The 24,798-nt window shown below is 47.7% G+C and overlaps 1 protein-coding gene across 2 annotated transcripts in view; it reads left to right on the forward strand.

Moving 5' to 3' along the window:
• The first annotated feature begins 5,993 nt into the window (after nt 1-5,993).
• MED26 (mediator complex subunit 26) overlaps nt 5,994-24,798 on the forward strand; it is a 39,516-nt gene continuing 20,711 nt past the window's right edge. Inside the window, exon 1 of one of the 2 annotated variants that reach the window (XM_057710200.1) lies at nt 5,994-6,325. In XM_057710200.1, coding sequence (XP_057566183.1) covers nt 6,254-6,325 — 72 coding nt within the window. In that variant the 5' untranslated portion in view covers nt 5,994-6,253. The remainder of the gene's footprint in view (nt 6,326-24,798) is intronic. The other variant, XM_057710201.1, reaches the window with a different exon arrangement.

The raw sequence follows: 24,798 nt of genomic DNA on the forward strand, positions 1-24,798 counted from the left end.
GATTTTTTGATTTCCAAAGTATGTTACCTGGTCTGTCTTCTGAAGAATTAAATGTAAGTTGAAAAGAGATTGATACAAAGCATACCTAAAGCTCCTAGAAAAAGACTAGATGGCAGTGGAAAAGTGGAAGTAAAAGAGAGATTAATCTTTTACTTCCTGTGTGTGTATGTGTCTGTGTGTGTGAGAGTAAGATTATGTGTACTGTGTTGTTTTCATATACAATTATTTTTTACCCTGTACTTAACTGAATGAAGGTCAGCATAATACAGAAGATAATTAAAACTTAAAAAAAAAAGAAAAAAGAGCTGCCTGGATGTGTGCATTCAGCAGATAAGAGTAAGAAAAGGTCGTCAGGCAAGAAGATTGGGGTGGAAGAGGGAACACAGGAGACACATGGCCAATGACAAACACGAGGCAGGAGGGGTGCTGGTGCTGAGTAGGGGTAAAGACCAGAGAGCAAGGTGTGGAATCAGATCTATCCTGGAATCCCAGCTATATCATTGCAGGCTAAGTTGGCAGGTGCACAAGTCTCCTCATTCTTCAGGTTCCTCTTTTGTGTTATTTGAGGATTACAGTAGCAACTATGTGTCAGCTAGCGCTGTGTAATAAGTGACCCCAATACTAAGTGGCTTAAAACATTTGTTATTTAGTTATAGTTCAGTGGGCAGGACATTGGATGGGGCCCAGTGGGGCTGTCTCTGAGTCCCAAAGAGGCTTCTCAACTCACGTGCCTGGCACCTCAGCCCGGGTGGCCCAGCTGATGGGGTTAGACGTGTGGGGCACCGCATTCTGTGTCTCCTGGTTCCTTATTCTCCATGGAGGCCCCAGACTGCTCCCTCTTGCTGCATGGCCCTCCAGCACGGTCACGAGATTCTGACATGGCAGCTTGGTGTTCCCAGGACTGCAAAGGCAGATAGACACTGCCAGGCTACTGCCTTCTCTTGTTTTTAACAGTTTTATTGAGATATAATTCACATACAGGTCATCTATTGAAATTGGATGATTCATTAGTTTTTGGTGTATTTACAGAGTTAGGCAACCATCACGATAATCTTAATTCTGGAACATTTTTATGACCCTAAAAAGAAACCCCACACCCATTAGTAGTCACTGCACATTCTTCTCTCCCAGCCCTGACAACCCCAATCTACTTTCTGTCTCCATGGATTTGCCTAATCTGGACATTTCATATAAATGGGATCATACAAGATGTGGCCTTTTGTGTCTGCCTTCCTTCACTCTGCATAATATTTTCAAGGTTCATCCACATTGTGGTGTGTGTGAGGGCTTCACTCCTTTTTATGATTGAGTAATATTCCAATGTATAGATGTACATTTCATTTATCCAATCATCAGTTGATGGGCTTTTGTTTTGCATGTTGCACCTTTTAAGGGGCAAGCTGCTATGGACATTTACCTGTACAAGTCTGTCAATATATGTTTTCAGTTTTCTTGGGGCGATTTGTAGGAGTGGGATTGCTGAGTTGTGGAGGAAGTGCCAGGTCTTCTTGAAGCTTTAGCCTGGATCAGGCAGAGGGCGGCTTCCACCACATCCTTTAGGCCAAAGTGAGTTGCAGACCCCACACAGGGTCAAGGGGAGAATCGGACCCAAGCGTCTGACTGTCCAGAGGGCTTCATCAGGGTCCTCACGTGAAGCCCTCAGAGTGGAACCTGACACATAGTAGGTACTCAATAAATATTACTTACTCCCTGTTGTTATTCTCTCTCTCTCTCTTTTTTTTTTTTTTGTTGTAGCACATGAGCTCAATAGTTGTGGCTCATGGGCTCCAGAGCACAGGCTCAATAGTTGTGGCGCACGGGCTTAGTTGCTTTGTGGCATGTGGAATCTTCCCAGAGCAGGGCTTGAACCCGTGTCCACTGCATTGGCAGGCGGATTCTTACCTACTGTGCCACCTAGGAAGTCCTGTTATTCTCTTGATAGCTAAAAATAATACAAAACTGGGGCCATAGGGAAAACACAAACTGTTAGGACTTAGATCAACAACCATCAGTCAGCCTGATAGCAAATCCATCTTCAGGATTTTGGAGATTATGATTACACTTCAGATTAGCAGCACCTGAGTCAGAAGGTGAGAACTCGAGGCTACCTGAGGTCAGAATAACACCAGCACTGGACGATCAGGAGTTATCACATATTCGTTTTAGAAAATGTGGAACTTCAGGCAAGACTGTCAGAATAAAAATCACCTGTCAGAGAGAAATGTTTTGGTTTCTTTCCTTCCAGTATTTTTTTCTGTCAATTATGTGCATAAGTATATATTTTAATACAACTAAAATTAAGATTGTAAGATATATAGTTTCTATGTTGCATTTTATCATTTAATATTAAAGTGAGAGCATTTTTCCATATTATTCAATAGCGGTTTATAATGGCGAGATTAGCTAGCTAGCTCTATATTCTTTTATTTATTTTTGAAATTTAATCTATAGTGACATACAGCTTGGTGAATTTCTACATGTTGCATACACCCATGAGACAAGACCACCACCCAGATGGAATTACAGAATCCTATGGTCCCTCCCAGTCCATTACCATCCCATCTTCATGAACTGACTCCCAGTTTATGTATATACCCCCTTATTACTGGACACATAGGTGGCTTCCAATCTTTTACCCTTATAAACGATGCTGCTGTGATCTTCCTTGTACAGACACATTTGTCCGCATCTGATTGCTTCCTCCGGATACATTTCTAGAAGTTGTGAAATGCTGAGTCAGAGGGTGTGAATGTATGGAAAAGCTCTCAGTTGAAATGCTGCCTCCATGTCAATCATCTTTCTCCGTACTCCAGAATTCCCCTTTGTGCTCTGTTACACTTTGCTTGTACAGTACAATCATGGTATTGTATTAATGAGCCCCTAACCTGTTTTCAGGGCTTGGCTTCAAAACTAGCTCCACAGGGGCAGGCTTTGTGCATGTCTGTATCCCCACACTTGGAGACCTAATCGAAATTGAGTTCTCTTGCCTATCTTTGAAACCCTTCCTTTCAAAGCAGTGACATTTCAGGGGCTATTCAAAACCAATTGAAACTGGCTTCACTTTTAAACAGGACTTGCTGCAAAGCCAAGTGGAACTCTGAAACTCACCTCTAGGTGCTACTGAGATCATTGATATGGCTGAATGAGTTAATACACGAGGGAGTGTTTTTTTAAAATTCCCACCAAACTCAGAGCAAACATGTGGGTCCAAGTCGGGTGGTGGATTTGCACACATTTTCCTATTTTTCCTATTAATCATTGGAGTCCTCACATACCTTATTGGGGTAAGTCCAGTAACTTCTCCTTTAAATTGCCCCACTCCAGGGGTTTGTCTTAAGGGGCACAGCTGGTTTTGACTTCAGGAATGTCTGCCCAGTGCGTTCCTGCTGTTGCTCCTTGCCACCACCTGCTGTCGCCGTCCAACACTGGTCCCGTGCAGTTGTGGGAGTTGGCCTGCTCATCGCTTCCTTCTGTGATGCCCTCGCTTGTCCAGCTTGGGCCACCGTGGTTTGCCAAAGGGGAAGGGGTCCACCCCCAACCTGCCAAGCTTGGCTGAGGTGCTCGGCACTCAGGCCCCTGAAACTACCTTCCCTGCCACTTCCCACGGCAAGAGCAAGTCATGGGGTCAGAGCCACTTCCCCTCCCTTCCTCTTTGGGGGCCACTTTGCTAAGAAGTGAGGTGCTCCAAGAACAAAAGATCTTGTCCTTTCAAGACAGTGGGGCCGGTGCGCTCTATTGAAATAATTTTAGGGACATATTGCCAGGGGAGAACCATTACAGCAAGAGGATTTACTTCGAGCCCCACCTTTGCCATTTCAAGTATCGCTTCCTGAAAGCAAATAGTCTGCTAGGTGAACAGCATTATCTACCCTGGATCTAAGAGAACTGCTAAGGTTTTTAAGACTCCCATTCATTGGCTATATGACAATGTTTATAAGCACCCTTTGTATGTATGGTAAGTCTGGAATAAGACTACGCATACTACATACAGCTATCTGTGCGTGCCTGTGTGCATCCTCATATGTATTTATATTTAATGAAATATTTCATTTATTAAATATTTATTGAGCCCGCCCAGTGTGCACCAGATCTGTGGAACTGCATAAATACGTCTGGGTGTGTATGTGTGGATGAGACATTCATTTATTTCACATATATTTAATAGCACTCTTCTGTCTACTGGGAACATGGATTTCAGTGCCCTTGTGTCGCTCACAGTCATCTTAATGTTTCTTCTTAGTTTAAAAAGAGCAGGTAAATGGAGTGCTTTCCAGATTTTTCTTACATAACCTGACCCATGTGAAACAAATTGCTTATTTCTAAGTAACCCTTGATTTAAATACATATTGTATATCCGAGTCAAATTGAAAAGAGGCAGGGCTGGAATATACTTGGGGGAGTGCTTGTTTATTTTACTTATCTGAAGTGAGATAAAGAATATCTCCAAGTGGGCAGGTTTCCAACCTGGACCGTGTACACAAAGCACCTCATTCTAGGAGGGAAGAGTGAGTAAATTAAAGAGAAGTCTTTTGCCCGTATTTATTTTCTCCTACAAGTGCGATGTAAAACTTTTCACACGTGCAGAAGCAGGCAACCACAACCACGTGCGGAAGCAGCCGTTTTTTGCAAATAAAAATGCTTCCCAGAAGCATGACAAATGCAAGACTAACAGGTGTAGCACAGATCCAAGGCGTACATGTGGTTCTCATCAGCTGCCTCTCTCCTGTTTTAAATCTAGGCCTTCCTGTAACAACGAAAAAAGTTATTTCTCCCGAGGCTGCAGTAATAATCCACTCAGCCTGCCTCTCTACCCCTTCGCATAACCGTATGTTTAACAGAGCTTCCAGGGAGAATACAGCAATGAAAGAAGGCAGTGAGGGGGCGGGCGGGGAAACCCTTAGACTTGACATTTAACAATTCTGGGTTTGACCTATGACTGAGTGACCTTGGGCCTTAATTTCCTCCTTTGTGAAAGAAGTTCAGAGAATGAGGGTTTCATTTCTCCAGCATCTCCACGCAAAGCAGGGTGGAAGGGTCTTTTAAACAAGTGATTCTTAACAGGGGTCGGTTCTGCCAGTCAGGGGACCTCTGGCAGTGACTGGAGACATTTTCGGTTGTCGCCAGCGGGGAAAGGGTGCTACTGGCGTCTAATGGGTAGAAACCAGGGATGCCGCTGACCATCCTGCAATGCACAGGACAGGCCCTACACAGAGGGATAGGGCCCCAAATGCTCCTGGTGCCCAGGCTGAGAAACCCTGCCGTGGATACAGGTTTGCAATGTTGGTGTCAGCTCATGGTCTGGGGCTTTCCTAGCTGGGGTAGCGGCTCCTCCGTGAGGCACTTTGCTGTCTCATGTTTTGGGGATCCTGGCCCAAGGCGCTGCAGACCCCCGGCTCGCACCCACGCCCTCTGGAGGGGCAGGGGCGGCAGCGTTCTTGGGCCCTCAGTTGACCCTGCCGCGCACCGAATTACAACGTGGACGTCCGCCTCCTGGCCCCCAGGAACGCAGATAGAGGGGCTGGGAAGGACCCCCGGGCTCAGAAAACTTGGCAGCTCCTCCCTCCCGCGACTCCTGCGACCTCCGTCAGAATGGGAAAAGTTTTCCTGCCCTCGGAGGGGTCCTTCCGCTGCCCTCTCCGCCCCGCTGCCCCGAGGCGGCCGCCCAGAGCGCTGGGGTTCAAGGACTCCGCGCGCACAGAGCGTTTCCGTCGGAAACCTCCGCCCCCCGGCTTGGGTGGAGGCGGGGCCTCCAGGCTGCGGCCGTTGCCCCGCCCAACCGCCTCCCAACGGCTCCCTTGGCCGGGCGGCGGGGCGGAACGACGCGGTGGGGCGAGTGCGCCTGCGCGCGCATGCGTGCAGGTGAGGGGCGGGGCCCGCTTGTGGCCCCGCCCAAGTTCGGCGTCTCTGCCCGCCCTATCTCCCAACCTCCTCAGCGTGGCGCCGACGCTGCGTGCGGCGCGGGTTACCCAGAGTGCTCCGCGCGGGGGTAGCTCACTGGAGTTTGGTTCTCGAGGCGGCGGCAGCAGCGGCGACGGCTCCGGCGGCTCCTCCTCCTCCTCTGGTGGCGGCGGCGCCCCGGGCCTGAGCCCCGGCCCCGGCTCCCATCTCCGCCACCCCGCGCGCCCCCACTTCCCCCGGCGCCGCGGGGAACATGAGGCTCCGCTCCCGGAGGCTGGCGAGTGAGTGACCCCCGTCCCCCGCCTCAGCCCGCCCGCCCGCTGGCCCGGCCGCTCCCCCCCGCCTCGCCCAGGCAATGACAGCGGCTCCGCCGTCTCCGCAGCAGATCAGGGACCGGCTGCTGCAGGCCATCGACCCCCAGAGCAACGTAAGTGTTCACCTCACGGGCTGGGGTGGAGGCCGCGTGGGCCCGGGACCCTCCCCCTGCCTAGTGCCCCTCGCCCGCCGGGCTCCGAGGGACCCACCGGACACCCACCTGCCCCCGAGGGCCGCTGCCATCCCGGCCTCTCGCTCCCCGGGCCCGGGCCCGGGGCTGGTCGGGCAGCCCGGCGGCGCTCGGTACGTGAGGCCGAGGCTTTCGTGCGGCCTGGGCGGAGGGAACAGATGGAAGCTGAGACCAGAGCTTTTTCTCCTCTCCCGCTCCAGTTCTACGACCCTTGCTGTTCCTGACGGAGCTCGCCCGCCTCGCCCCTCTCGGGGGACCCGCGACCCCCGGGAAGCCCTCCCAGCGGGGGGGAGGGGAGGGGGAAAGGTTGTGGAGCAACTGGTGTCTGGGGTATGACTCGGGGAGCCCGTGCCGCCAGTGTCTCGGCCTTCTGGATGATCAGGGAAGTCCACCTTGTCTTTCCTCCCTGCTGGAAGCACCTTCCTGGCTTCGGAGGGAACCCCCCCTCCCCCCCCGGCCTGCTTTGCACCTAGCCGGGTGCCCAGGGCGCGTGGAGAGTCCCTTTCGGTTCTGAAAGTGGACATGCCTTTGCCGGGTCTCTCTTGGGGTCGCTGCAGCCGACAGAAGATGATCTTGTGGAGAGTGGGATTCTTCCTGTTACCTTTCTGGGCCTAAGTACTCATTGCGTGTCAGACCAAGCCAGAGCCCAGCTTTTTGGTAGAGGATTGGAGGTGATTGTTTGCTCTCCCATTCCACCCAGAGGCCTCCTTCAGCTGTCTGCCCCCTACCTGGGGTCGTGGCCTGTTGGTTTGTGACCTAGACCATCAGGGTTAACCCCAGGGTGTCGCTTTCTCAGGTGCTCCTCCATCGAGGCTACTGTTTGTGGAGGGATCGCCCCTGCCCCGCTCCGTGTGTGTAGGGAAAGACTCATCGTGTTCTCATATTTTCTCTGAGTGGTTTCTGGCGATAGGGGTCATTTTCCCCTGTGGCAGGAGCAGGTTCAGCAGTGGGAAGATGCAGTAGCATCCAAGTATGAAGTGAATCCCTGCATTTCCTGGGAGACCAGGAAGTGGCCATTGAAACCACTTTTAATGTGCTGGGGATGGAAGAAATAAACCATCTTGGACTTGGCCAGGTAACTTAGGTTTCCGTCACTATGGGGGCTTTTGCTTTTCCTTTACGTCAGTTTGGCTGATTACTTTTAGCAGTAGGCTTTAGTCTAGCATTTCGGGAATCATTCATGTTGGATTGTACAATTTTGGTAGAAAGAGAGTTGTTAGGATCTTTGTAAGACTGTTTTCTGTATCATAAGTAATTCTGTCATTCCTGGTCTTCAGGCCCCATTAAGATAGACTTGGTAGTAATTGGCTTTAACAAATGTTGTATACGTTTTTGTTATGACTTTGGGGGTAGAGTAGGCACAAGCTATATAAAACCTTGCAGAATTTTTGCAGTAACGGGTGCCGCAGCAATTCCCAAGACTGAAATGTTAGAAGATAAAACAAGTGACACGAAAAATGTAGCCTTGGTGACTTTTGCATCAGTCGGAGTGTAATTTCTTGAATTCCACATGCTTGTTTACCTTCCGGAGAATCTGAAAGGTTGCTGAGATATTAGCACTGATTCTTAATGCCACCTAGGAGAGCTTTGGGATCAGGAGGCGCTTTAACGGGCAGTCACCATGTTGTAGATTAGGTGGGGCAGTGACCTCAGGGGTTCCAGTGTTGTGTAAGACTTTAATCTAAAAGGTTCCTAGGAGCACAGGAGGAAGAGGGGCCAAGCCCACGGTTGTGTTATGTGTCGTGGAATGCACATTTCATGTGGCTTATTTGAGGGGACTCTTGTGATACGTGTGTGTAGAGTCCTACTAATGTAAGTGTGGTGGGTGAAATTGGGAAATTGTCTCTGAATATGAGTGATGAAAAGGTGCCTCCTTTAAACGCTGCTGTCAGTGACGTCCCTGAGTATTGTTATAAGCCATTTGACAGGAGTGAGGCTTGAAGCAAACCCCATACAGAAACTCAGGGCCGTGGAGGAATAGATTGCTGGCAGAGATGGTGTGACCGTATTTCTGCAGTTTCTCTTGGTTCACCTGGGCTCAGGTGAGAGCTAGATGGCTCCAACAAGGTGTTGCCAGCACACAGCTGCTCTTCTCTGCCTTGTCCAAGTAGGAACTCCACTTCTGCATCGTTAGTTGACACATATTTAAGATGCTCCTGGAAAATAAAAATGGGGACAGTGTCGAAGAGCCAACACTAAAATTAAACCTCTTCTGAGAGAAGCGACAGAATTGTGTCATGTAATGCTTACCTTTATGGGCATGCAATTATGCTAACAAACTCAGCTTTTGCTTGAATAATCATTGTCAGGCAGCTGACCTAATATCCACAAGTATCTCAAAACTTAGAGGAGTAACAAAGTAACATTTTCTGACCATCTCCCTGACAAAGGAGTTCTTAAGAGGAAAGTTGTTTCTTTGCTCTAAATTCTAGCCTCTGGAGTATTTGAATATCTGTAGCATCAGGCTCTGAGTTAGTAATTTCTGCCAACTCCGTAATAAAGTAAATTCTGTACACTCCTTTTCAAAAAGCAACTAACAGTTTTTCAAAACAGTCGAAGCCTTACTCTTCTGGTGGTGTATGGCAGCCCAGGGTGTTGAAAATCTTTCTGAAGTGCACTGTGTACCTTTGTTCCAGCTTAATCTTGTTTTATTATGGATAACGTTGAGGACTGTCTTCCTTCTGCCCAGAAATGAGAGTCAGTCCACCCAAGCATAATCTCATCGGCAAATGATTAGGTTCCAGTTTGTATCGGACACTCATTGTTTCAGCAGAGTTTGGGCTTTGTCTTCTCTGTCTAGAGCAGAAGCACTAGGTGTACTTTCTAAGTGCTGGTTAAACTGACTGAACCCTTGGGCTCTCCAGCAGGAAACCTCAGAAACTACTTTTCTTCTTCACTGTTCTACATACTTCAGGTGCCAGGGGGAGATGACCAAGGGACCTCTACAGAGAGTTGCACACGAGAAGGATAATTTTCCCACCTAGGAATTTGAAGGTTAAGTTACCACTTAGCTTCACTGCGCTTCAGCTTCCTCATCCGTAAAGTGGGATTGGAAACTGGTGTATTTGCCCCATAAAGCTCCTTCCAGATCCAGGTTCAGATTCTTGAAGAGGTAGGGGCGGCTAACGTGAATTATTGTTCTACAAGTTTTTTCTTTTAATGCAAGGTATGTTGTGTGAATTTTCTGAATAACAAATACTAACACACTTCTACACAGAAATGTATGCTTTACCTGACTTTGTGCAGCACTTTGACAGAGTCTCCTTCTTTCTCCCAACAGCCTGTAAAGGGAGGTCTGCTGAGTAGCCAGTCTCCCCTTTCTGCAGATGCAGAAGCCAACATCATGACAGTAGGTGCTGTTTAGTGAGTGTCTCCTATGGCCAGGAGAGGATAAGATGCCTTTGTTTCCTACTGACTTAATGTGAGGAGACTGCCCTAAAGTTAGGGATTTACACAGTTATTAAGCGATAGTGCGTCCAATGTTAAATGCCACCATACTGCTCTCAAACATGCAGAGACGCTTCGGAAGAGGCCAGGAGGGCAGTGTTCTTGAGCTGGTAAGAAAAGCTGTGGGTGCCTCTTCTCTCCGACACAAGTTTATATGACATTACAACTTGGGTTCGATTTACCTGTGATAGATCTAACAGGTTGATGACATTAGACAGCCTGTCCCAGAAACATCTTAAGCTTTCTGTCAGGGACACAGAATCCTGAGCCAGACCACACTGTGGTGTGGCAGCTTCCAACTGATGTGGAACTTTTCATGAGTCTTGTGTTCCAGCTTCCTTTTCTGCTTGAAGATTACAGCACTTTTGATGTTAATTTAAAACACCATTGATCCTACAGAAAAGAGGAATCTTATAAGTTCTAAAATGGAATACTATTAGTTTTCATTCTCATTAATATATTAGAAGATATGAAATCTAAACATGTGGACTCTTCCTGCTCACACTGGTTACCCAGATTCAGTAACCTTCCTGTCTTTGCTCTTTATGTTGTGGCCAGGATGTGTGAGGACAGCAGTGTGGTATTTTATGACTTTGGGAAACAGGCAGGTAACAGTGTTGATTGTAAAGCAGGTGTAAGTCCTCATGATTCACTCTCTCCCTCAGAAGAAGATGGACTTTATATTTTGTCTTCATGGAAGTCCTCAGAGGTGGCTCTCATCAGGGTATATTGTCCTGGCTGGAGGTCACAGAGGCCTGGAGGACAGTCTAAGATCAGCTTATGGGAAGGGGCTTTTGTCCTGCTAGAGATACAAACAGGCACCATGGTCACCTGGGCTCATGATACAGCTTCGTGTGGCAGGAGATGCCCTCAAGGATGCCAACCATGGGGTTAGGTGAAGGGGGAGAGCTGTACTCACTTTGCCTCAATTTTGGTGTCTATGTGAGTGTCTTCTCAGACGGAGTTCTGATTCATCCAGAATTGATTTAACTCAGCCCGACCTCTAGGTGACTGCCTCTGGTGGTCTTCTGCCCACCCTGCTGCTGTAAACTGCCTCCTGCAAGCTGGGGGCTCTGTCTCTCAGTAGAAGTCATGCTTTTTCTTTTTGTTCCTGGTGGTGGCTCTGGCCTGAGTCCTTCTGGTCGTTGTGGGGCCCACTAGCTGGTTGTCAGATTGGGTGACTTGAGTTTGTGGCTCCATGGCTGGCTACGTAGGCAGCACATTTTCAGTACGGCCTTGTCAGCGCCAGCGCTCAGAGCCCCCTTCGTGGTCTGCTCCTTTTCACTCTCCAGGCACACGAGTAGCACTGAGCAAGTATTGACACAGGGATTCCATGAACTGGAGAGCATTTCCTGCGTAAGGAGGGCCTAACCATATTGTGTATGCTGTGTTTAAAAGTACTCTCTGAATGAATTTCAGGTCTTGGGAGGCAGTACACTTAACATTTCAATCACCAACTGATACACGCTGTTTGTGGAGAAAGATGGTAAACCTGGAAAGGTGGCTTAGCAGTCGAATAAACATTTCTAGCAAGTGTATGGTGCTGGGTGTGGAGGGTGCAGACCTGGGGATGCCCAGCCGCTACCCTCCAGGGACTTGGAGCAGGCATAGGGTCTGGGGTGGGGCAGCTTTATAGGGCTACAGCTCTTAGATCCAAGTGGAACACTTCATGTGTCTTATTCAAAGATAGTTCAGAATTCTTAAGAGCATGAAATGGCTTTCTAGAATCATCATTTTTTTTTCTTTCATCATTTGAGTTTTCAGAAGGAAAAGGAAGTCAGTTCTTGGTTTGTCTCTGACTGGAGGGAAATGGAAAATTTGGAGGAGTTTCTGGCAAATCCTTGAACACTTTGCCCTCTAAGCAATGGGATGAGTAGGGGGCAGGTGTCAGGCTCTGTGAAGGGCCTGGGAGCCGGTTTCCAGTACTGGGGTTAGGTTGGCTCTGTGTGGCTTCCGGAGGCAAGCCTAGGACTTGGAAGGCCGGAGTTCCCAGGAGGTAGGTGCTGTTGCACCTGGAGGAGCTCTTCTCCCCCACCCACCCGCCACCCCCAGTTGCATCGGGTCTTAGTTGCAACATGTGGGATCTTCCGCTGCGATCCACAAGATTCTCTCTAGTTGTGGCACGCATGCTCCAGAGCGTGTGGGCTTGTAGTTTGTGGCACATGGGCTTTCTCGAAGCGCGCGAGCACAGTAGTTGCGGCACACGGGCTTAGTTGCATGGGGGGAGCTCTTGATTATCGACAGAGCTGGCTCGAGAGTCCAGGGCCACTGTGCCAGGTGGGTGTGCAGACAGGACTGGGCCCTTAGAGTCTTTACCTGTGAGTTCCTGGAGGTTCTGTGATTGTATATGGAGCCTGCTAAAAAGAAGGGTCATGTCAGGTGATGTGCGACTTCCAGGTGGGTGGGGTTAAAAGCCTTCCAGTGCTCCTGGGACTGCGACAGAGTTTCCTGGATTCATCCATTGGAGGCTATAAAATGAAGAGCTGCTGTTTGCTGAGCACTTACTATATGCCAGATATTGTGTGGAGTGCTTTGCATCCTTGGTGGTTCTCTGAGCCATTCTTACAAGTGGATGTTCCATCTTCATTTTAGGGGAGAGCAGAGGTTAAGTGATCTGTCCAGTGTCACAGAGGTGGATTTGGGAAAGCTCTAGGCCCAAACCCAGTGCTGCTTGGCTCAGAAGCCAGTGGGCTTGACAGTAGTCTCCCATCTCCTACATAAGCAGTGCCCAGCATGAAAGTTGAACTCCAGTGCATCTTCTGAGGTTAACCTTAAACGTGAAGGGGTTTTAAACATCATTTTGCATTTCCATTTCCTTCCCAGTTCCTACAACCTTTCCCCCCTTAAAACCTTCTAGCCTAGTGGCTCCTAACCTTTTTGGGTGTCAGGATCCTTGTTTATGATCAGAAACATTCAGGAACTTCCACGTAATGGCAGGTGTACTTTGAGTAACTTTTCTTTTTTTTTTTTTTTGAGAAAATTCAAGGACAGAAGCTACTCCTAATCCAGTAACACTTTGAAATAAAGTTATAGCTTGTCGTCAAAACAGCATCTACTTAAACCTGCAAGCCGACTTTACTTGTATATGTGTGACACCTAGGATCAGACCCTTTGCACTGCCTCTGGTTGGGGCCTCCTGTCTTCCCTGCTGCTCTCCCTTTTCCAGAAACTTTTCTTGCTTTAATCCAAGACAGTCTCCTTCAGGCACCATATGTAACCTAAAAGTCGTACATTCCTGCTGAGCATAGGTCTTGTTGATCATGTTTTCCATGGGATTGCAAGCTCCCTGGTGGCAGAGCATGAGTTACTCCCCAAGTATCCAGAACTTCTTCAGCAAGTGGGTGTTCAGATGCTTGTTGACCTTCCTGTGAAAAGGGCTGGTTTTCAGAATGGGCTGTCAACACGTACTGAGCAGGTACGAGGTGCTAGCACTTTTCACACTTAATCTGTACAGCAACCCTGGGAGGCAGGTATCAGTGCAGAAACTGAGGCTCAGTGGACATACAGCTAGAAGGGGTGGCACTGGGGTTGGAACCTACCCACCCAGTGCTCACCCACCTGCTGCTGCCTCCCATGTCACTCGAGAGAGGGCAGTGGGTACAAGGCAGGCACTCTACTCTCCTGCCCGGATTTGGATCCTTATGCTGGAGTCATCTCTACAACGTTTTTTAAGCTTGTCTGGGAGGAAAATTGTACCTGAAATACTTCTGCTTTCTCTTGAACTGGCTGAGGAAAAGGTGTGAGGTGTTTTTCCCTTTTTGTTTCTTAGCTGACATTTTTCACCCTGACAGAAAAGGTGGCTCTTGATCTTAGATCCCTGGCTGTCTGTGATCCCTGGAGACCCTGGTCAAATGCTGCCTTGGGACCCTGTTGCCTTTTCTGGTCACGTGACAAACCAAACCCTTCCTGGACAGCCCCTTCTCCTGAGTTTCATTCTCGTCAAGGGCCAAAAAGGGCGTGATGCTTTCTCCAGGCCATACCCCGTGGTGGGTCAGCCTCATGGCTGCTGTGGAGACTCTAGTCACTTGTCCACTGTGCACACAGGGTGATTTTGTAGGTGGCTGGCCTTGGCTCTGTGATGGGGGCTTCTGTGGTGCAGATTTCAGCAGTCGGGTGAGTTACTGATGGAGAACTCAGCTGCACATGACCGCGGCTCACTCCGAGAGGCCGTTGGTGCCTGGCAGCCCTCCTCCAGGTGCCGGTGGCCCTGCTGTCCTGCTTGTACCTTCTGCTCCTACCCACAGCCTCGTCACATTTGGCTCTGCACAGCGCCTGGCCCGCCAAGCTGGCTGCAGCTCTGCCTGCATACCTGGGGGCTGGGTTCTCCTTGTCCCCTTGATGCCTTACTTGGACATTCCCGCCTCCCCTATTCCAGTTCAGCTCTCTTGACCCCCTTGCCATCAGGTCCCTGGCCCAGCTTGGGTTGGGTTATGGGGTGGTGGCCACATCCACTTTCCCCTGGGTGATCCCCAGGATAGCTACCTGTGTCCTCCTTCTTAAGGCCAGTTCTCCTGAAGGCCGCTTCCAGTAAACACTTCCCAGTTTTGTTTTGTTTTGTTTTTATTCCCTTGGTATACCTTGCATCTGTGCTAGGCAAATAGTTGGCAAGCTGGCTTTTTAGTGCTGCGGGGGTGGGAGGTGAGTGACACTGATGTGTAGGTATATAAAAGAGGAATAGTTTACCCTTTCTGCTAATTATGTTGTACTGTTTCCTTCAGGCGTTCACTTAGATAGTTGCAGGCAGAGCACCTTTACTAATTCCGTTAGCCCTTCTCCCCCAGATGGAGGGTGGCACTGCGCTCATGGCAGGAGCTTAAATGCAAAGGGGCTCACTGGCTTGTGTTACTTAAAGGGCCAGAAGTGGGTCTCTCCTCAGGTAACAACCTGGCTTTTTTCCATCTCTCTGTTTTGCTTTTTGTTGTGTTGCCTTTGCACAGTGGGTGTCTTCTCCCCAGCCCCTGCAGCTTTGGGATTCACCCTCACTGACCGTCATCCAGGAGGAGAAAGAGAAGGCAATTCTTTCCCAGAAGGCCCAGCAGACATTTCTTGGTGCCTTCTCTGGGCTTTGATTGAAATAGCAGGCTTTGTTGGTTGGTTCACCCCTGAATCTAGGTGTGGTGTTAGTTCCACCCAGACTGACCCAGAGTAGAAGGGATGTCCTGAGAAACAGTAGGTCCTGTTCATGGGAGAATGGAGTGAGGAGTGGGCTGGCAGGAACCCCCAGTTGAGTGCTGGTTTGGTCGCCTCTTTGATATGCTAGCGCCTTCAAGTAGTTGGGTGTCGTGCTAGGCCTGGGAGACTTGGCTCCAGAGGATAGAATGGATATAACTGAGATATGAGTTCTGGCGTGAGCAGCGGGATTGTTTGGATGGCGGCAGAGCGCAGCATGGGGTTCTAAGTACCCACTCCTTCTGGTTGAACTGCAGACTCTGATTTGCCTTTGGTCACACTTGGGTTCCTTGCCTTAGTGCAGGTGCAGCTTCTGACCCCGTCCAGGGCCAAGGAGCCCTTTAGGAGTCCAGGTGCACATCACCATGACACTGCTTATTCTCCTGTCTCCATCACCTCTCCTGGTGCTGCAGTAACTGCCTGGATGAGCCTGGGTGGGAGGAGGCAGTCTCTGTGACCCAGGTAGGAGCAGAGTTCTCCAGACTTGTGTTCTCTCAGGCTCAGAGGCATGGATGATTACTAGGAGGTCTGGTGGGAGCTGATTGTCATGCCTATTTCCTTTCGTCTGTCCCCTCTCCCTGCTTACCAGAAACTGGTGCCTGCATTTCCAAGTTTGGTTTCTTTCCCTTAGGTTAACTGAGATGGGTTGGGTCAGGTGATCTTTTGTGGTCCTCCATTTTTGCCTTCCTATGTGTCCAGGGGCTCTAGACAAGCACACGAAGTTGATGATGTCTGCTCCCCCTTTGCTGGATGCTGGCAGCCTGGCAGTGGCAGCCGTGGGCCACACGTTACATTTTAGGCGTGTCTGGGGGCGGGGAGGGGAGGTTTGTGAATGGATATTTCACTTTCACTTCTGTTTTAAAGGAACTTCTTATTCTTAAGCATTTAAAGTTCTCCCTTTGAAAGTTGGTCAACAAGCCAAAGCTACCACTGAGTGCAAGAGCCTCACTTCTCACCAAAGGGCAGAAGTATCATCCTCCCAGGTGTTGTGAGCTCATCCTGCATTCGCTTGTAACCTTTCTCCTCTCACCACTGAGTTAAAGTACTGTTTGGGATTGAAATTGGAGTGGGAGAACTGAGAGGAAAGGTGTTATGTTTTTTTTGTCCTCAGCACCATGTGCGTCTGTGTATCTTGTGGATGGACTTCTTCCACATGGTGGGAAACGTAGCAGCTCTGGGATTTGAACTCTTCAAGGCTAGGACATGATGAAAAATGAATTCACTGACTTGCCTCCAGTTTGAAAACTCCCGGAGAATCACTCTGGCTTGGCTTGGGTGTGGGGTAAAGGGGGCTTTGTACGAAAATGGCAATGCCCACAGGAAGTCAGGGAATGAGTTTGCAGAAGAAGCAGGATCTGCTGTGCAGACAAAAGCAGTAGGGGTCCCTCGACTGCTATAGCCCTCCCATGTGGCAGGACAAAAACAGTGAGGGGTGGGAGCTTGGGACTGTTTTAGGGTTTCTGGTGAACCTGCTTGTCAGCCCCACTCAGAGTTAGGGCAGCAGGACTCTCTGTGTCTCCCTGGGGGTGATGCTTCTGTCAGGAGTACAGCAGGCATGGTTTTCTGCCCTGTCGCTGGTGGGTTCCCCCAAGTTGGGGAAATAGGAAGTGGCATCATCTACTTTGTAAGACAACCTTGGGCATGAGGATGCCCTTATGCTTGTCACTCCAGGCTGTCTCCCTGGGTCATCATGCTGTCCTCAGTGGCCTGCTGCAGGGTCAGTGCTGAGTGCATTTCCTTGGGAACAAAGCAAGCCTGAGGCCAAACACTGAGTGGTTCCTGTTGTACCCCCCCGCTCCCTGTACCTAACTGCATTGGCTTTTCTGCTCTCTCCAAACCTGCCCATGGTGCCTCCCTCCTTCTCCTTGAGCATTTTGGCTTTGCTTTGGGGACCCTTGTCTGGCCTTTAAGCCATGGTGAGAATTCCCCAGATATTCTCACCATGGCTTCCAGCAGTGCCTGGGCCCTTGCGTCCAGCTGACTGCTGCCCTTGGCATGCTGTGCTATTGGTTGGTGGTGCCACAATCCACTGCTCTGCTGGCCACCTCCTCTAGTTGCCGCATTCTTGCAAGCAGGATCTCTAGGGAGATGTAGCTACTTCCCAGTCCATCTCCTGTGTCCTGATCTTGCCTCTGTGCCGGCCCCAGAGTGAGTGCCCAAAAACAGACTGGGATGTTTCACCCCCTCTGTTGGGGCCATGTGGCTGACTAGGTAATGTGTGAGCTCTGTAGGTGACATAGTGAAAAAGACAGTCTTTCTCCGGGTGGAAGACTTGGGCTTTAGAGTTGGGCAGAACTGAGTTGGAATCTTGACTCTGCTTTGGATGAGGTTAGGTTTGTAGCCTTTGTTTTCTCAGGAAGATATACATACGCTGCTTAGAAAGGCTATTGAGAGTGGGATGTTGTCCCTGGCCTGAAGCATCCTGGGTGTTCATGTGCACATGGTAGCTAACGGTTGGTGGGCAGCTCACCCAGTACCCATCCTCTACTTCCCCCTCCCTCCCTCTGGTCTGTGCCCATTGGATGCTTAGTGATTGGCATCTCACCAATCATGGGGCTGCATCTTCCTGACCAGTGATTGGTTCAGGGATGGACCTGTGACCGTCTGAAAGATTTAGTGCTTTGCTGGGGTAGTTGGGGGAGACTTGAATGGGGAAGGATGTGAGCCAGTTGCTGCTCGGGTCTGCTACCTGGGGACAGCCTGCCCAGGAGTGAGACTGGCCCAGAGGGATGGGGAGGAATAAGTTGCCTGGGTCCTGCTGGCCCTAGGTGAGTCAGTGGCTTCTTTTCTTGATGAAGCCCATTTGAACTGGCTTTTCTGTCACTTGAAACCAAGGGAGTCAGCTGAGCACATTATGCCCCAGCCTCTGGCTTAGGCCTCCTCTCTCGTCCCCTGCTCCAGCCACACTCAGCTGCTCACCAGCTCCTGACCTGCTTTTGCACCCCCACCTGGATGGCCTGCTCTCCCTCTATTGTCCCTCCTTCCTTCTCTTCCTACCTGCCTCTCTGGGCTCCAGGTCCAGCATGCTTTCCCCAACAAGGCCAGTGCCAGCTGTCCCAGGAGCACTGTCTTCTGACTGTTCCTGGCGTCCTGGTCTGATCTTGCCCACCTTTAACCTGACAGGCCTGTATCTGCCCCCCTCCCCTGCCCCTGATACTTTTCTTGCTGATGCATAGTTCATTCTGTTAGGGCCAATGACCAGTTTACTGTGGGTCCAGTTCTGATTTCAAGCTGTGGATGAGCATAAGCAATGCCTAATCTGGGGGGACCAAGCTGGGTTCAGGGTAAGAAAGAGTTCAGATTTGATGGGGACTGGGCAGGGCAGCTGCTAAGCTCATGAGTGTTGGGGTTGGGGTGGCTGGTTCCCTGGAAGATGCCCCCCTCCTGTGATGGCTGCTTGGCCCCCTCCGGACCTCAGCCCTTTGAAGTGCGTCCTGTGGTTCGTTGGTTCCCTTGGAGCCATGGTGGCATGATCAACACTAAGGCTTTGAGCCTGTCCTGTGTGTGTCATTCAGTTTTAGGGAGTCTGGAGAGTCTAGAGGCTGGAGATAGGACCCAGGAAGCTGGGGAGGTGGACAGCTATAGGTTTTGCAGCACTTGCCTAGCCCCACTCTGCGGTGTGACAAATCCCTCAGGCCCAGTCCTCCCCCCTCCCCTCGCAGGAGTGCACATGCCTCCTCCTCCTTGGGGCCAGGCCTGGACTCCCCCTAGAAGAGGGTTCTGAACCCTGAAACCCAGCTGTTCTGTGAGAGCAGCAATTCCTTTAGACTAAAGGCTTAGCCAGGGTAAGTAGCTGGCCACCATACAGCTGACCTCAGAGCCTTTGCTTTTCTCAGGAGGCAACACTGTGCCCACTGCAGGGAAAAGAGGGGGCTACGAGAATCCCTGCTGAGTTCTTTTCGTTCCTGGCGGAGCACTGCTGCTGATGGAGATGGTCTCTGTCTGCACTGTTCCGTATGGTAGCCACAGCCATGTGTGGCTAGTGAGCACCTAATGCGTGGGTGGTAACACCAGGAAACTCACTTTAAAATTTCTGTGTAATTTTAATGCTTGCTGGAATTGGACAGCACGCTTCTAGGGCCTCATCACTTGTGCTTTGGGTAAGAGCTGGGGCCTGTGCAGCGTTTTTCCACATGGGGAGTGGAGTAGCATGGGGGTGCAGAGTATGGCCCCTGTCCCTTCCCAGTGACCCTCAAGTCCTCCCCTGTCACACAACCTGGTTTCTCTAATATCTCTGGATACTAGAGCCATGTTAGCTCCATTCACAAAGTCTTGTCTTATGGAGAAGAAAGCCTTCTTCTCATTTCTTAAGTACAGGTTGATGAATGTGAAATCCTCTGAGCCTCCCCTCAGATGAAAAAGAAAGACAAACGGATGGGCAGACAGACAGAAAGAAGGAAAGAAAGAAAAGTATTTCATATGCGAGGGTTTTGGAGTTAGACCCGGGTTCAAATCTATATAGCTCTGTTTCTGAGATGTCTACCCTCGAACAAATCACATCAAATATTGCTGACAGTCTGTCAAACTTGCTGTCCTCTATAAAGTGAAGACAGGCCCTACTCTACTGAAGGGTAAATAATGCACAAAGGGAAGTCGCTGGGTACATCATAGACACTGAACACATGTAAGTCCCCTCCCTGCTTTTCTTGGGGGTTGGGGGCGGGGCAGTTATTCCCCTGGATGAGTTTGTAGATATTTAACTTTGGTTTTCACAGATGGCATTTTTTCCCAAAGATAGTCTTCCTTTTAGTGTGAGCAGTTACCAGACAACATTGCATAATTTTGCACATTTCTGAAAGCTCCCTTGGGGTGGGGGGGGGAAGGAGAAAGAAATTGGTTGTAGAACAAATCCCAGACTCATAGAAGGAAAGGCACACTTCTTTGGAAGAGGTGCTTGAGTTGGAACTTCCAGCTGGGTTTACATCCTGCCTGAACTTCTCTGAATCCCTCTGTATTGTGGTTGCAGACAAGGGAGGGGAGGGATCAAAATACAAATTTGTGTGCGTGTGAAATTGCCTTTAGGAAGCAGTGTTCTTTTGGTGTGGAGAACTTACTCAGAACTAGCAATCACAAGCTCTGAGAGACATCACCAGACAGAGAAATGTTGATGTGATTAATAATCAGAAAATACACCTTGTACTCAAATATGTGGGGAAAATGGCATTGGCAGGTAATTGACTGGGCGTGAAACCATCCTGTTGCTATTTTATATCTCCTAGTGCATCTCCCACTCTACCCCCACTCATCCCACACCACCCTGCTGGCAGAACCCAGCAGCAACTTCGTACTTCATGCTTTTGGAGAATATTTACATGGCAGGAGGCATAGCCATGGGCATATCCTTTGATCTAGTCATTTTAGTCTTGGAAGTTTATTCAGAGATACACGGTCATCTTTAATAACAATATTAATGAATATACTTATGTAATAATAATTGTTAATATCATTAATTAAATGGCATGGGAGAGGCTCAGGAAACACGGTGCATCCACAGAGCCAAGTAGCGTAAAACTGTGAAGAATGGTCCTGAAGGCTTTGTAGAAAAATGGACAAGCCTTGCCATGATGAAGAAAAGGAGCATTTTTTGTCAGCCTGGCACAACTAGGAAAGGCACAAAAACTAGAACTCGGGATAAAATGAGAAGCATTTGTATTGGGGCAGTAGGAACAGATTTTGTTTTTCCTGTGCTCCATTGTTTTTTCAATTAAACAGTAAAAAAATGAAAATAAAAGTAGAGTGATTTAGCCTGAAGAGCACTTGAACTATTGAGAGCAATCAGATGTGGAGTGGATCGTGGGGCTTCTGTGTATTGCAGCCAGTGGGGAGAGAGGATTATTTCCTCTTTCATGCCTTTCTGGGAGGTTCAGAGCAGGGGTGTGCAACTCTTTACCCCAGTCACGTCCACCAGTCGTGTTTTTCATCCTCTCAGAGCACTGGAGTCTAGCCCAGCAGCGCAGAGAGGGTGTGCACAAATTTTCTTCATTGCAGTCAGTGCTGCTGTAACTGTGGTCCTATTAAAGCCCCAGGGTCATCCAGCTCCCTGATTTTCTCCAACGTAGTGTGTCCAGTCCATCTGTAAGTCCTGGTGGCTCTACTGCCAAATGTATATTCTCCCTTCATCCTCTTCTCTCCGTCTCTTGTCCAAGCCTGGCAATCACCCTCTTGGAAAACTTCCCTCTTGCCCCTTCCAAACCAATATCAGATCACACCATTTGCTTAAGATCCTGTGTGATTAGAAGACCTGAATAGACACTTCTCCAAAGAAGACATACAGATGGCCAACAAACACATGAAAAGATGCTCATCATCACTAATCATTAGAGAAATGCAAGTCAAAGCCACAATGAGGTATCACCTCACACCAGTCAGAATGGCCATCGTCAAATCATTTAGAAACAATAAATGTTGGAGAGGGTGTGAAGAAAAGGGAACTCTCTTGCACTGTTGGTGGAAATGTAAGTTGGTACAGCCACTATGGAAAACAGTTTGGAGGTTCCTTAAAAAACTAAAAATAGAACTACCATATGATTCAGTAATCCCACTCCTGGGCATATACCCAGAGAAAACCATAATCCAGAAAGAAACATGTACTATAATGTTCATTGCAGCACTGTTTACAATAGCCAGGACATGGAAGCAACCTAAATGCCCATCAACAGATGAATGGATAAAGAAGATGTGGCACATATATACAATGGACTATTACTCAGCCATAAAAAGAAATGAAATGGAGCTATATGTAATGAGGTGGATAGACCTAGAGTCTGTCATACAGGGTGAAGTAAGCCAGAAACAGAAAAACTATGTATGCTAACTCATATATATGGAATCTAAAAAAAAATGGTACTGATGAACCCAGTGACAGGGCAAGAATAAAGATGCAGATGTAGAATGGACTGGAGGACACGGGGTTGGAGGGGGGCAGGGGGCGAAGGGGAAGCTGGGACGAAGTGAGAGAGTAGCATAGACATATATACACTACCAAGTGTAAAATAGATAGCTAGTGGGACGTTGCTGTATAACAAAGGGAGATCAACTCGATGATGGATGATGTCTTAGAGGGCCAGGACAGGGAGGGTGGGAGGGAGTTGCGTGAGGGAGGGGATATGGGGATATATGTATAAATAGAACTGATTCACTTTGGTGTACCTCAAAAGCTGGTACAAGAGTGTAAAGCAATTATATTCCAATAAAGAGCTTAAAAAAAAAAATTGGCTCAAAAAAAAAAAAAAAAAGATCCTATGTGATTAGAATAGACATCCTTTTACCTTATTGTCATGATCTACAAGTGCTATATGACTTGGACCCTTCTTTCCTTTCTCATCTCAATTTATACTTTCCTCTCCCTCATTCATGACTGTGCATGTCTGCTTCCCAGATCTGTGACCTCAGATTCCTTCAGGCTTCTCTTGGCCACTCCTTGTAAAGAGCCCCATCCCCTCCCTGCTGTCACACTGTCTGCCTCCAGACTAGGTGTGTTCATGGCACACATAGGAAATAGGGTATTCAGGCAGGGCACTGGGAAACTAGAAATGGGAGCGGGGGGACGAGCAGTACATTTCTTCAGTATAGTTATAAGAAAAAGTGTAAAGTGTTAGGGAATTTGTTAAATATTGAACTTCTGTTGACTTTCCAAATAGCACTTGATTTTTGTAAAAGGGAGCACTGTCCATGAACATAACTTTTATATGTTAGGTGGGTTTTTTTGTTTGTTTTTGCTTGACTCTGATAATCACCATGGAGAAATTCAGTTTGCGTGCAGAAATGATAGAACCATTTTTTTAGTAAGCCATAATTTATAAGAGTTGGTATCTAAAGAATCCAGGTTCTTCCCTCTTTTCATTTATATATAATGTTGAATTACAATAATGCAAATTGATTTTAGTTTCATTCAAACTTTATTTCAAACACTTTGAAATAATAAAGAACTCTAATTTACTGTGTGGTGTGCCCATAAATGTTTGACAGCTGGCACTCCAGGAAAAAAAAAGTATGCCTGTACACACATACATAATTTATAAATTATACTGATAGAAAGGATAGGTAGCAGACAGTTTACAAATAATAATGAAACACAACAGTAAAACTTTTATTTACATGGTTGATTTTATGTGAATTTCACGTCAATAAAAATATGTAAAATGAAATTATAAAACTCGTTACGAAAACAGGCATTGGGCTGGATACAGCCCAGGAGTCTACAGAGGCCACCGACCTGACAGTAAATCAAGTCCTGATTTGTAGTGTTTGCCAATTTCCATGGTGTAAATACTTCCACTGTGTCTGATTTCAAGCTACTAACATGATGCCACCAAATGTGGAGTTGGGAAGAGATGCCTCAGTAGTACAGCATTTTCACCACGAAGAAATAGTAGTCATGAATGAACTCAAAAAACCTAGATAATAGTGAATGTGGGAAAATAAATAGGAAGTGATGAGTTTCGAGTATTTCATCACCTTTGTTTTCAACATAACATTGTATATACAGATTCTGTCTTGTATTTTCTTTAACAATTTTTTATACTTTTTAAAAAATGAGGTATAGTTAATTTACAGTGTTGTGTTAGTTTCAAGTGTATAGCAAAGTGATTCAGTTATATATATATTCAGTTTATTATATATATATCTCCTTGTTCAGATTTTTTCCACTGTAAGTTATTACAAGATATTGAGTATAGTTCCCTGTGCTATTCAGTAGATCCTTGTTGTTTACCTATTTTATATATATAGTGGTGTATGTATATTAATCCCAAACTCCTAATTTCTCCCTCCCCCTTCCCTCTTTGGTAACCATAAGTTTGTTTTCTATGTCTGTGAGTCTGTTTCTGTTTTGTAAATAAGTTCATTTGCATCATTTTTTTTAGATTCCACATATAAGTGATATCATATGATATTTGTCTTAAGCCATATTATATATATAAAACACTGAATCACTGTGCTGTATACCTGAAACTCACACAACATTGTAAATCAACTATACATCAATTAAAATATATATACATATCTCCAAATGAAGATACCCCTTGAGAAGTAAAAGGGAGTGCTGAAAGTAAGTTACATTATGGCTTCCCTGGTGGCGTAGTGGTTTAGAATCCGCCTGCCAATGCAGGGAACATGGGTTCGGGCCTGGTCTGGGAAGATCCCACATGCCAAGGAACAACTAAGCCAGTGCACCACAACTACTGAGCCTGTACTCTAGAGCCTGCAAGCCACAACTACTGAGCCCACGTGCCACAGCTACTGAAGCCTGCACGCCTAGAGCCCATGCTCTAGAAGAGAAGCCACTGCTGTGAGAAGCCCGTGCACCGCAACAAAGAGTAGCCCCTGCTAACCACGACTAGAGAAAGCCCACGCACAGCAATGACGACCCAGTGCAGCCAAAAATAAAAAAGTAAATAAAATAAAGGGAAAAAAAGTAAATTACATTAAAAAATTTTAACCACAAATGGTTTACTAAAAAGCAGTAAAAATTCCATTTAAAAAATATTTTTAATGAAATTCTAAAACTTTGTTTAAAAGATGAAAAATCCACAACACATGCTAAAATGGATAGGATGCCAAGTTAACTAGGACCGTGGTCGTCCCAGACCTCAGGAATATGGCAACAGAAGTAGGCAGAGGCAGTGTCCATCCTTGCTGCTCTGAGGAACATCTCAAGTGATATTTATTTCAACCAGAATCTTTGTCAAATGAAATCTTAACTCATTCCTACTCCTTAGACACTGTGTCTGCTTATGCATGTTGGTACCTTTGCTTTTTCAGCATCTAGAATATAAAGC

Source organism: Hippopotamus amphibius, chromosome 15 (assembly GCF_030028045.1).
Source record: "Hippopotamus amphibius kiboko isolate mHipAmp2 chromosome 15, mHipAmp2.hap2, whole genome shotgun sequence".
Taxonomy (NCBI): domain Eukaryota; kingdom Metazoa; phylum Chordata; class Mammalia; order Artiodactyla; family Hippopotamidae; genus Hippopotamus; species Hippopotamus amphibius.